Source organism: Pristis pectinata, chromosome 18 (genome assembly GCF_009764475.1).
Source record: "Pristis pectinata isolate sPriPec2 chromosome 18, sPriPec2.1.pri, whole genome shotgun sequence".
Lineage (NCBI taxonomy): Eukaryota > Metazoa > Chordata > Chondrichthyes > Rhinopristiformes > Pristidae > Pristis > Pristis pectinata.
The window spans coordinates 17,812,428-17,825,528 of NC_067422.1; the positions used below are offsets into that span (position 1 = coordinate 17,812,428).

At 42.5% G+C, this 13,101-nt stretch overlaps 1 protein-coding gene across 1 annotated transcript in view; it reads left to right on the forward strand.

The window, feature by feature from the left end:
• The first annotated feature begins 789 nt into the window (after positions 1-789).
• sdk2b (sidekick cell adhesion molecule 2b) overlaps positions 790-13,101 on the forward strand; it is a 699,987-nt gene continuing 687,675 nt past the window's right edge. The window contains 1 exon segment of the mRNA XM_052032768.1: positions 790-1,011. Within this exon segment, the coding sequence (XP_051888728.1) occupies positions 933-1,011 (79 nt within the window). The 5' untranslated portion in view covers positions 790-932.

Consider the following 13,101-nt stretch of genomic DNA (forward strand, 5'->3'; position numbering starts at 1 on the left):
GAGAGCGCGCGCTCTCGCATCCAGCCCACCTCCCCCCACCCCCACCACCTGTGGCCCCGCGTGCACGTAACACATGCCTCCCGGGGGTTTGTGCTCGCTCCAGAATCCGCGCGCCCGCGCAGCTGTCGGGATCGCGCGCCGGGTTGGGCTGCAGCCTCCCCCCGTGAGCGAGTGACGGGGAGCCGGCGAAAGCGGAGCGGGATCGTGCGAGGTAGAAGGCGGCGGCGGCGGATCATTGCGCCCCCTCGCACAGTGGCAGCAAGACCACCCCCAACCCTGAGCAGGCGGGGGGAAGCCGCTTCCCCCACCCCTCCCCGCCGGGGAAGTCAGCTACTCAGCCCGCAGAAACTTTTTTATTCCCCCCCCCCCCCCCGCCGGAGTCCCAGGGAAATCATTGCGGACTGTGTTTTATCGCCAATTATTTTGCAGCGGGACAGATTAGTTCATTGCTGTACTGACCCCGGGCTCAGTCCTTCTTCGTTCTCTTTTTGCCAAACAAAAAAGTAAACGGCAAACGTTAAAAGAAAGCCCAGAGTCCGAGGCAACAGCAATCTGTCCCCCCCCCCCCCCCCCCCCCGAAGCAATGAATGGAAGGGGATGGGAGTTTGGGAACTGAAACCCGGAGAGTGGAGACGGCTGGAAGTTTGAGCAAGTTTGATGTGGATTGTAACTGTTTTATTCGAGGGCAGTCGGAGACTCGAGTTCTGCTCTCTGCTGAGAGAAGGGGGGGGGGGGGGTTTCCTCCCCCTAACTTGCGTCTCTCTCCCTCTCTGGCGCTCGGCAGCGAGAGTCCGTTAACATACCGGCAGCTCTCAGACCTCCTCGTCCAACCTTCGCCAGATTCTGGTCTGAACAGGGACTCTCCGCTTCCGCAGGAACGTGCAGGGGAATCTAGCTGGGGGGCGAGAAGGATTCTAAGCTGCGGAGTGACCATGGCGAGGAAGCCCGGGCTGGAGGGATGCCTCTTGCTGGCTCTTCTACTTCTGAACAGCGCTGCAACGCGGGCACAAGGTAGGAGAGAGCCCGGGAGGGCGACATCATCGCCCGAAGATGCGGGCAGGGCCGAGCTTGGGAGCCCGTTTCACAGCTTGCCGTGTCGGGGGGAAAAATAAAGCTTGTTTGGTTGATTTTTGATGTGTTTTTTTCCTACATTCCAATATAGCACAGGGGTATATTCACCTCTGAACCCACAGGGCAGAGTTTTTGTCGATTTTATAGAGAGAGAGAGAGAACAGATACTGTAATTAGTGGGAAACAGTAAGAGGACGTAACGTGGGGATACTTATGAAAAGGAGCTACATCTGTACACGCTGCCAATGTGGACGCGTGTTGTCAAAACCGGGCGGTGAAGGGAAGTGATAAGGTAGAATGAGCAATGTCGGGGTGAAATATATGCTCTGAACTTATCTTAGAGAATATTGCTAACCCTGATGTCAGGTAGTAGAAACTAAGAACAGAAACTTAGCAGGCAAAAATTAAAGGTACGCCGAGAAGGAGAGAGAGGGGATAGGAAAATGGGGTGGTTTGAGGTGAGGAATGACACCAGCAGTAGGTGTGAAATGAGAAATCGGGTTGACAACCCACGGAGAGTGGTTTTCGGACTGAACGAACGAGATGAAAGTAACTGGATTGCAGTCAATTGTGTGTTCAGTGCGTGGAGGTGACAGTTTCTCTAGGTTTCTGTATCGATCTTTCGCATCTTTTAAGCACAATGACCGCTACTAAAACAGATCAATTAATTGTCCTGTGCGTGAACCAGTAAAAGCAGAATGTGACGGATTTTTATTTGCTCAGCACATAATGGGCACTTTCCTGCTCGCTTCTCCCGCGATTCGAACTTAACATCCCTCGTCTTTCGTGTGCTTTGGTGAGAATGCGCCCAACTGACTCTTTGCAGTTTACTGCAAGCGATTTTCATCAACAAAGTAATTGATCCCGTAGACTGAAATGGTTGTAATCTTTCTTTACAAAACTGACGTGTAGCGTTTTCGGAAATTGAATAGGACTTGTTAAAACAACGCAATTTGGAATCGGGAGATTTCCTCATTATTCCTTTAGAGGGTGGACATGTTGTTGGGAGCCACTTTGACTACCAATGGTTTCGGTGGAGAGCTTGCATGTGCCGTTGTTAGTGGATTCAGGCTGCGTCAATCTTTCCGTTGATGCCAATCACGATTTGAATTGTTTGTTTTCAAATGGTGGTGGGTATGAATTGATAATCAGTGTTTTGCGACGGGCGTCCACTGAATGTGATTACTGGTCAAATAAATAACCGCGCACACTCAATTAGTCAGATATGAAATAGCTTGTATGAGACTTGACATTCAGTTCAGGGACTGGGAGGAGACACAAACGCTTTCGCTGCTGAAGACTATGCAGTGATGTAATTTGGATGCCATGACATAATTGTCGGACAAAATCTTATTTTAAAGCTATCAGGTGCTGAAAAGCCACATTAAAGCGCCACAGCTATTGACATAATGTGCTGCATTGCAAACTTTTCCTTGCTGGCAAGTAAGCTCGTTTTGAATGTTTCCCAAACAGGCAAGCCCAAGAACCGCAGCTACTCAAAGACTCCACAATGTGGCAACAAAGATTTTTTTGCAAAAGAACCCGATAAATGTCTTTTAAGATTGCAACATAATGTTTAAGGCTTTGAGGTTGCATTGAATCGGTTTCTCATGCTGAGAGCTTTGGACTAACAGGTGTGCAGGAGTAAACTAAGGTGTGAATGTGAAACGAAGCAAGTGCGAGAACAGCCTCTCAAGTGCATTGTACAACATTGAACATTGCGCCGAGGATGAGGGTCCAGCAACTAACGGAGGAAATGGCGCGAAGCTCATAAATGTTCTTTAAAGTCTTGTTTCAGATCACCATAGTCGCAGACAGCATGGTCCAGGGAATTCAGCATCGTAGTCATGGGTCTCTTGGGACAGGCTTCTACAGTTGCACAGCAGCACATTCTTTAGCAATTCCCTTGGTTGACACAATCTGTTACCTTCATACCTAAATTAAGTGTGACTGCTCTAGAAAGTTTTAAAAGCAGTTGTGGGAGTTATTGGTCTTTTGTCCACTTTGTTTTTGGCTATCTGTAAATTCCAGTTCAGCTTCCTTCCAGTGAATAATCCTGATAAAATTTACAATCAGTCACTGACAAAATGTCAATTATGAAAACTTTCAGGTAAATAACCATCCAATTGCATGACATTTAATGTCGTCATTTGGTAAGACTTAAGGAAATAGCTGTGTACAGTTGCGAGCGCCCTCTTATAAGAAAGACCTCATTAAACTGGAAAGATTTATGTAGATGCTGCCAGGACTCGAAGGTCTGAGTTACAGGGAGAGGTTGGGCAGGCCAGGACTATTCTTGGAGCGGAGGGGATTGAGGGGTGACCTTAAAGATATGTCTAATATCGTGAGGATTATAGATAGGGTGAACGCACATAGGCTTTTTCCTAGGGAAGAGGAACTAAAAACCAGATGGAATAGGTTTAAGGTGAGAGGTGGAAGATTTAAAAGGGACCTGAGGGGCAACTCCTTCACACAGGTTCATGCACATATGGAATAGAACAGTACAGCACAATACAGGCCCTTCGGCCCACAATGTTGTGCCGACCTTTAAACCTCGCCTAAGACTACCTAACCCCTTCCTCCCATATATCCCTCTATTTTAAATTCCTCCATATGCTTATCTAGCAATCCCTTGAATTTGACCAATGTACCTGCCTCCACCACCGCTCCAGGCAGTGCATTCCATGCCCCAACCACTCTCCTGGTTAAAAAAAACCTTCCTCTGATATCTCCCTTGAACTTCTCACCCATTACTTTAAAGCCATGCCCTCTTGTATTGAGCATGGGTGCCCTGGGAAAGAGGTACTGGCTGTCCATTCTATCTATTCCTCTTAATATTTTGTACACCTCTATCATGTCTCCATCTCATCTATTGAGCTGCCAGTGAAAGTGGTTGAAGCAGGTACAATAATAGCATTTAAAAGGTATTTGGATAAGTACATGGATAGGAAAAGTTTAGAGGGATATGGGCCAAACACGGAGAAATGGGATGAACTTTGTGGGCAACGTGGTCAGTGTGGACCAGTAGAGACAAAGGGCCTGTTTCCATGTTCTATGACTAAGAATACATCAACATTGCTAGTAAGTATCCCATAAAACACTTCAAAAATTAAGTAATGTACATTCTTCAGTTGTCTTAACATTTGTTTTGAGTATAAAAAGCAAGACATTTCCACTAAGAGTTTATGTTTGCTATTTTGAAACACGTCTGCATATGATATTCATTGCTCTTCAAGTAAGATATATGCTAATTGCAACAAAATGTCTCATCTTCCTGTCAAATGAACGAAGATGAAGACTATTTGAAAGTAACCTATCATTCTACTAAGTTTGTTTAAATCGTAACTAGTTTGTCAATACATTTAAATAATTTGTTCAATTCTAATGCTTTTGGGGATGTAGAATAGTGTATTGTCTGTTTAGTTTTTTTGGCATTAAGATTTTTATGTTTTGGAAGAGTCCACCAGTGAAGAGAGTTTTTCCAATGAAGAACATAAACGATGGCTATTTACCTCCAGAGATGATTCTGGTTAATTAACTGATAGCTAGGGTAGAAGTTGCAGAGAAGCAACTGGGCTATTTCATTTTTTTTTAAAGGCATTTATCAAGGAAAGATGGCCACATGAAGTGAAAATCTTTGTTGTGAAAATAACATCCCTGTAGCCTGCTTGTATCCGAATGTGGAAAAGATTAATCGGTACTTTTGTACTCTTAAGATTAGGATTATACTTTTTCCATCCTATGTTGCATTACATTATTTTTATTTTCCCTACTTCTGAAAGCACTGATTCGTGTTGAGATGCAAAGTCTTCAGATTTTCCATTGTTAAACTGAATCATAGTTTTGCACGGTTATGAACTGATGGTGAATTTAAATGAGAAGTTTGATAATCCAAGGGCAACCATATTTTCAGATGATGTCGAGAAATGTACACTTCCAGTTGATATCTCTGCACACTGCAAAATTCCTGCTTGATTTTTGTTTAGACCAGACCATTTAGTGAGCTGTCATGTGAACAGTGTATTTATCATCTGCAGTGGCCAAAATAACTTCAGACCAGCAAGAACTTTTTTTAAAAAACTGCAGATGTTAGAAATCAGAAACAATAAAATGTTGGAAACACTCATCTGGTCAGGCAGCATCTGTGGAAAGAGAAATGGAGATTTCAGGTCTGAGACCTTTCCTTCAAAAGAGAGTGGCAATTTTGTTTTACACAGGAGAAAATGGTATGCTGAGCATATCACATAACACAATTATACGGTTGAATTGTGTGCGTTTTGAGGATTGGAGAGGTCTTTCCTTATATTTGTTGCAAAAGAACCTAATTTGACTATCTGTAAATTTTCACAGACCACAAGATATCCTTTTTGCTGAGAGAATGCCCTTCATCTTATATTTCTTATCTTACCGTACTTTTCCACATTTTAGCATTGACGTCTATCTCAATTTTTCATCTCTGACCTTCCAATTACAATGTGCCTGAGGACGTGAATAGCTATGATGTGATGACAGCCACAATTTAGGAAAGAATGTATGTCAAAATGAATGCCCTATGAGTGTTGTATAGCTTTGCTGGTGGAGCATTGCTTTACAAATCAGAAAATCAGATGGAACCTCCAGCCTCTGGAATCTGGCAGTATTTATGGTGTCTGTCTTTGAAGACATCAGGATTTAAAACAAAGTTTGTCATAAAGTAATGATCAGAAAAAGGAATGTAGTCTAGCTTATTCCCCTGAGATCTTTTAAGTAAATAAAATTAGTGAGGGTGAATTTCTGGTAACTTTTTTTCCTCTGCAAATTTGTCTTCCAAGGCACAGAATTTATGTGGGAGACAACTGCTCATCGTTTTTCTATTTCTTTGTTTGGTTCTCTTTCCCTCAATGCCCTTGTCTCTTGAGGGCAAATGGACAGGTAACCCACTCCCAGGTTTCTGCAGTATTTTGAAATCACGTGCCTGTATGGTTGATAATCTTGCTGGAAATTCCCTGAGTATTTTGGAATTGAAGATTAACCTCCCTTATGTTCCAGCATCAATGAAGAAGAAAAGTTCAGCTGTACAATTAGAAAACTAATTTCATGGTGGAATACTTTTCTAAGAATAACGAGGAAGCTATTCCCTAGAATCTAAGAGAGTAAATGTATTGGGGGACGGAGAGATGTCTGGGTTTGATAAACATAGCTGCCCAGGAAGCATTACAACTCTAATTAATGATCAGGCACTGAACAGAACAGTTGCTGGAATGTTTTCCATATTTCCTTATACTGTAGAAGGAGGCCACTTTTGCTCATCGCATTCCCCACGAATTTTCTCTGTGATCTATTCACCCCACATTCCCATTCCTTGGATTTTACCACTGGATCAATACTTGATAGAGAAAAGAATGTAATGTTAGATTGAAAGAGTATGGTGAAAAGGTTTGGGAGGAAGCTTAAACAGTGCAAAGCATTGGCAGTGATGTGTTGCAAGAAACAAACTGCTGGAGGAACTCGCCATGTTGAGCAGCATCTGTTGGGGGGGGGGGGGCCAGAGGAAGGTGAACATTTCAGCTCGAGACTCTGTATCATGACTAATTCCTTCTTTGCCCTTCCTCCCCTCCCATATATCCTGTTTGATCCACTGAATTCCTCCAGCAGTTTGTCTTTTTACCCCAGATTGCAGCAGCTGCAGTCTCTTGTGTCTGTGCCGATGTGTGGTTTAAATTGACTTGTCTCTGCACAGGTTATTTTATTCTCTGCAAAAGTCATTGACAGAGCTTCCAAGGGACACTTTGAAGTGGCTAATTAACCTACCGACCTCTATGTTTTTGATATGTGGGAGGAAACCAGAGTTGCTGGGGCAAACACACCTTGTTGCAGGGAAAATGTGCACACAGACTGCACTGTAGGTCAGGATCAGACTCGGGTTTTTATACTCACAACAGAGTGGCAGGCAGGCCTGACAGTTTATCTGGCATGGTGATGGGGTGTTTGAAGGTCGAAAGCCAGGTGAGGAAACTTCAGATTCTCAGTTCCATCTATTGGTGTGAAAGGGGTGGTGGTTTTGGGAAGAGGAAAATGAGGAAGAACATTCATGTGGGAATGATTATCCCTCTCGGTGCTCCCTACCTGACACTATCCTGGATCCTTGGGTTAATACCAGGAAACAATAGAGTTGTGCAGCTTCCTGGTCATATTGTTGTCTGTCCAGCCAGCAGGAAATGGAAGAGGAAAATCTGTTGATGATTTTTGCAGAAATAAATAATACCACGCAGAAATTAGCCAATTTGAATCAATATATCAATGCATCATTTTTTGCACTGTGTAAGCCTCCTCCCAATCCTTCTCATCAAACTCTTTCAACATAATGTTATATTTTTTTCTCCATCAAGTACTGATTGAACACTTTTGAGAGCATTTAAAAAGACATTTGTATAATAGGTTCCAAGAAAATTCTTTTGGAATTATTAAACAAAGTTAACATTTTTGATGCCAACAGAAAAGTAATCCTGCAAAGTTGATAGCTTCTGTTACTGGTAAATTGGTTTATTATTGTCACATGTACGGAGTACAGTGGAAAAACTTGTCTTGCATACCGTCCATACAGATCAATTGATTACACAGTGCATTGAGGTAGTACAAGGTAAAACAATAACAGAGTGTAGAACAAAGTGTAACAGTACAGAGAAAGTGCAGTGCAGGTAGACAATAAGGTGCAAGGTCACAACGAGGTAGATTGTGAGGTCAAGAGTCAATCTGATCGAACTAGAGAAGCATTCAATAGTCTTGTATCAGTGGGATAGGAGCCGTCCTTGAGCCTGGTAGTACACACTTTCTGGCTTTTGTATCTTCTGCCTGATGGGAGAGGGGAGAAGAGAGAATGTCTGGGGTGGATGGGATCTTTGATTATGCTGGCTACTTTACCGAGGCAGCAAGAAGTGTAGACAGAATCCATGGAGGGGAGACACAAGAAATCCTGCAGATGCTGGATGGATCTGGAGCAATACACAAAAAGTGTTGGAGGAACTCGGCAGGTCAGGGAGCATCCATGGAAGGAAATAAACAGTCGACATTTCAAGCCAAGACCCTTCATCGGGAGAGGAGGCTTGTTTCCGTGACATGCTGAGCTGTGTCACAACTCTCGGCAGTTTCTTGCAGTTGTGGGCAGAGCAGTTGCCATACCAAGCCATGATGCATCTGGATAGGATGCTTTCAATGGTGTATCAGTAACAATTGGTGAGGGTCAACAGGGACATGCCAAATTTCTTTAGCCTCCTGAGGAAGTGGAGGTGTTGGTGAGCTTTCTTTAGGTCTAGTTATAAGAACAACTTGTTGATGCATATAAATGTCTGACATGTAAGTATCCCATTTATGGAAGTGAACTGCAATTTTCTATAAATGTTCTTGGGATCAAGGAGCAAGTGGTGAGATGGAATATGTTACATAACCTTTGTTGTTGCCTTAAGGACATGAAAAGTCATTCATGTAATTTGAATCTAGAGTCATGTTGAGTCGAGGTAGCAACTTTCTTTCCCTGAAGGACATCAGGAAACCAGTTGAATTACAGGTTCACTATTTGCTGTAATGAGATTTAAACTAATATCCTTCCGGTAACAATTTCATTGCCATAACTATTGGACTTGGGGGAAGACATTGAATATAAAATGAAGCATGAGCTTTAAAACTTTAAGTTAATCAAGCAAATAATTTAAAATCCCAGTTGGTAACGGGTGATACAATATGCAGTTTGGGATGCAAGTCTCTTGACTTCATGTAACCAGAACCGTTCATAATCAATTCAATAATTAATAGTATATTCAACTTCAAAAGCAACTGGCTGGCACAACATCAACAACACCAATGTAAAAAGTAAAATTAGCATTTGCTGTCTCTTCTGTTTTATGCAGTCTTCCATTTTCTGTGCAAGTCTGCAGTAAGCTCCACAGTTTACCTCCCTGTTGTACCTGTAGTGCATTCATTTTGTGTGATCTTGTTTGTTTTGATAGATCTCCAGGGGAATCTGTAGCTCTGCTTTGGAACTATTAGCGTGCTTGTTTTCACCTGAGTGATGTTTCTGAAGAAAATGTAGAAGTGTAAAATAAACACTAAAAGGTCTGAGGGTTTGAGGTAACTAGGAGAGATTTTCACTAGTGCGCTTTGGAAAACATAACAGATGTAGCTAATGTATTTCAAATTAATTATGAAGAAATATCTCAGATTTAAAATAAACTTGATGATAAAGGGAAGTCGGCTGCTGTTTCTGTATTAATTGATATTACTACTTTCGGAGGATGGATGTGGGGAATTCCCCCCAAATGTAAATGTATTAAGATGCTTGAAGACAGTTATTGAGCAGCTAAATAAATAGAAACCTGGCAATGTAATTTTTAGTCAGTGAGGTTTATTATTTATGAGCCATTCAGAGAAGTTGTCCCAAAATAAATACTATCTTTTAGAACTTAGAACAGTGAAAGAAAGAAAATGAATGTTATTACAAACTTGTATGACTTGTTTTCACAATCTGTACTAAGTTAAACAGTATCGAGCAGATCTTTATATTTGACAGTTTTATACCTATGGTAGTATAATGGCAATTTGGCAGTTTATTATTTTGCCTTCCAAAATTTCATACTAAGTGGGCATTGTCCAGGGGTAGTGCATTTCCCAGGTGGGAATGTGAGTAGACTTGGACTCTGGGAAATCTGCAACACTGGAGATGAAAGAGAGGGAGGTGTGAGGCAACTGGAAGGAAGCAGAAGTGAATTAGATGTCACAGGAAAAAGAAAGAACAGCATAGTTAGAACATTTTGAGGTGGCTGGAGAGTAGATAGATCTGGAACCCAGAAACAAGAGGCTGATTGTATGTTGTTATTGGAAACTTGCGTGAAGAGTACACGGAGGAGGAGGCTGAAAAGGGATGGTATTTGGGCAAAGAGAGTGCAGGGATGGATCAGCCCTGGGGAAGGCATAAATGACAGCTATATTCTAGAGATGCAAGCGACTGCAGATGCTGTAATCTGGAGCAAAAAAACAAGCTGCTGGAGGAACTTAGTGGGTTAGGCAGCATCTGTAGAGGCAGAAGTCTCGACTTGTAGCATCAACCATCCTTCTGCCTCCACAGATGCTACCTGACCCACTTAGATCCTCCAGAAGTTTTTTTTTGCTCCAAATTACAGCATCTGCAGTCTCTTTTGAGTCCTGACAACCATATTCTGTTCTCTTCATCTTGTCAGTCTTTGCTTCTCAATAACCTCCTGAAATCCCATCTTTCATCTCAGTTCTACTTCCATCACTGTATGGTGACACATTTTCCCTCTAAAGAACTTTGGGCAATTTTATTATATGAAAGGTAATGTTAAGGAGCATGCAATCGTTGTCACCTCTCAAGCAGTCCCTTGAGGTTGAAGGTGACTCACTTCTACTCCATTTCCATGGGATCACTACTGCCTTATGGAGCATAAGCTTTATGCTGGATGTAAGGTCTAGATCTTTAAACTCTTTTACTCAGGTGACCAAAAACTGCTGGCACACTGAAGGTGAAAGTGATTTTCTTTGTCAAGCACGTCTTTTCTATAACAGGGTGACCAAAACTGTACACAGTACACCACATGTGGCCTCACCAGCGACTTGGAGATGTGATGGCAGTTTGATGCAGAATTGTCAGCATTTCCCAGCAAGTTGTCTTGCACTCAGAATATATTAAATTAATTTTAGAGTCTATTTTGCTCATTTTGTAGATTTTAATTTGCTCATCTTATTCTAAGGCTCTTTGCTCCACATGGTACTGTTGTCTGCAAGCTTGTCCTGTTTTTTGTTGTTTTTTTTTTCAGAACTGGAAAATAACTTAGTGGCTGTGGTTAATGCTCTAATTTATGCATGTACCCAACACTACATGCATGATTTCTCCAGAAAGTATCTTTCTTTCAAACCATTTCTTGTAATTATTGGGGTTGGGGGGGGGATGTGGGAAGAATTGAAACCATGCAATGGAATTGGTATGTCATTACTTCATGTCAGAGGATGGGATGAACATATGTGTGATTACATGGTTCAGTTCCTGGTTTTAGCCATGGAGTGAAGCTGCTAAACAGAGTATTGCATTTCTCTGAAGGGTGAGGGGAAAATATCCAGAAATCTGGTCAGTCTTTGATGATATTAGCAGTATTCTAAGCTCAGACAATACAAAACGTCTGTAGTCAGGAAAATGCTTGAAGCTATCATTAAGGAAGAAATAGCGAGACATCTGAATGGAAATGGTTCCATCGGGCAAACAGAGCATGGATTCAGGAAGGGCAGGTCCTGCTTGACAAACTTACTGGAGTTCTTTGAGGATGTAATGAACGTAGTGGATAGAGGGGAACAGGTGGATGTTGTATACTTGGATTTCTAGATGGCGTTTGATGAGGTGCAGCATAAAAGACTTATCCATAAGATAAGAATGCATGGAGTTGGGGGTAATGTATTAGCACAAACTGAGGATTGGTTAACCAATAGAAGGCACAGAGTTGGGATAAATGGGTGTTTCTCTGGTCGGCAATCAGTGGTGAGCGGGGTGCTGCAGGGGTCAGTGCTGGGCCTGCAAATATTCACGATATACATGAACAATTTGGAAGACTGGACTAAGTGTAGCATATCTGAGTTTGCTGATGACACTAAATTGAGTGGAAAAGCAAATTGTACAGAGGATGCAGAGAATCTGCAGAGAGATACAAATAGGTTAAATGAGTGGGAAGATGGAGTACAATGTTGGTAAATGCGAAGTCATCCACTTTGGAAGGAAAATAGATCAGATTATTATTTAAATGGTGAAAGATTGCAGCATGCTGTTGTGCAGAGGGACTTGGGAGTGCTTGTGCATTAATCACAAAAAGTTGGTTTGCAGGTGCAACAGGTTATCAAGAAGGCAAATGGAATGTTGGCCTTCATTGCGAGAGCAATTGAAGAGCAGGATGGTTATGCTACATATGTTCAGGCTACTAGTGAGGCCGCACCTGCAAACTGCAGGAAGTTCTGGTCTTCTTACTCGAGGAAGGATATATTGGCTTTGGAGGCAGTGCAGAGGAGGTTCACCAGGTTGATTCCAGAGGTGAGGAGGTTAGCCTATGAGGAGAGATTTAAGTCACCTGGGACTATACTTGCTGGAATTTAGAAGAATGAGAGGGGATCTTATAGAAACATATAGAATTATGAAACAGACAGATAAGATAGAGGCAGGAAGATTGTTTCCAGTGGTATGTGAGACTAGAACGAGGGGACATAGCCTCAAGATTCAGGGGAGTAGATTTAGGTCAGAGATGAGGAAGAACTGTTTTTCCCAGAGAATAGTGAATCTGTGGAATTCTCTGCCCAGGGAAGCAGTGGAGGCTACCTCATTAAATATATTTAAGACATGGTTAGATAGATTTTTGCATAGTAGGGAAATTAAGGGTTATGGGGAAAAGGCAGGTAAGTGGATCTGAGTCCACGGCCAGATGAGCCATGATCTCATTGAATGGCAGTGCAAGCTTGATGGGCCAGATGGCCTACTCCTGCTCCTATGTCTTATGTTCTAATGTTAAAACTTCTCACAAGCAAAGATAAAAAAGATATTTATTTATTAGTGACATGTACATTGAAACACACAGTGAAATGCATCTTTTTGCATTACTGAGAATGTGCTGGGGGCAGCCTGCAAGTGTCGCCACTCTTCTGGCACCAATATTAGCATTCCCACAGCTCCTAACCTGTACGTCTTTGGAACGTGGGAGGAAATTGGAGCACCTGGAGGAAATCCACGCAGACACGGGGAGAACGTACAAACTCCTTGCGGACAGCAGTGGAATTGACCCCAGGTTGCTGGCACTGTAATAGCATTACACTAACTGCCACACTACCGGTGAAATGAAAAATGGTAGAAAACCTAGGATGAGTGCCACAGTGGCGTAGTTCATAGAGCTGCTGCTTCACTGGTCTGGTGACGTTGGTTCAATCCTAATTTCTGGTGCTGTTTGTGTGGAGTTAGCATGTTCTCCCTGTGACACTGTGATTTCCTCCTGGTGCTCCGATTTCCTCCCA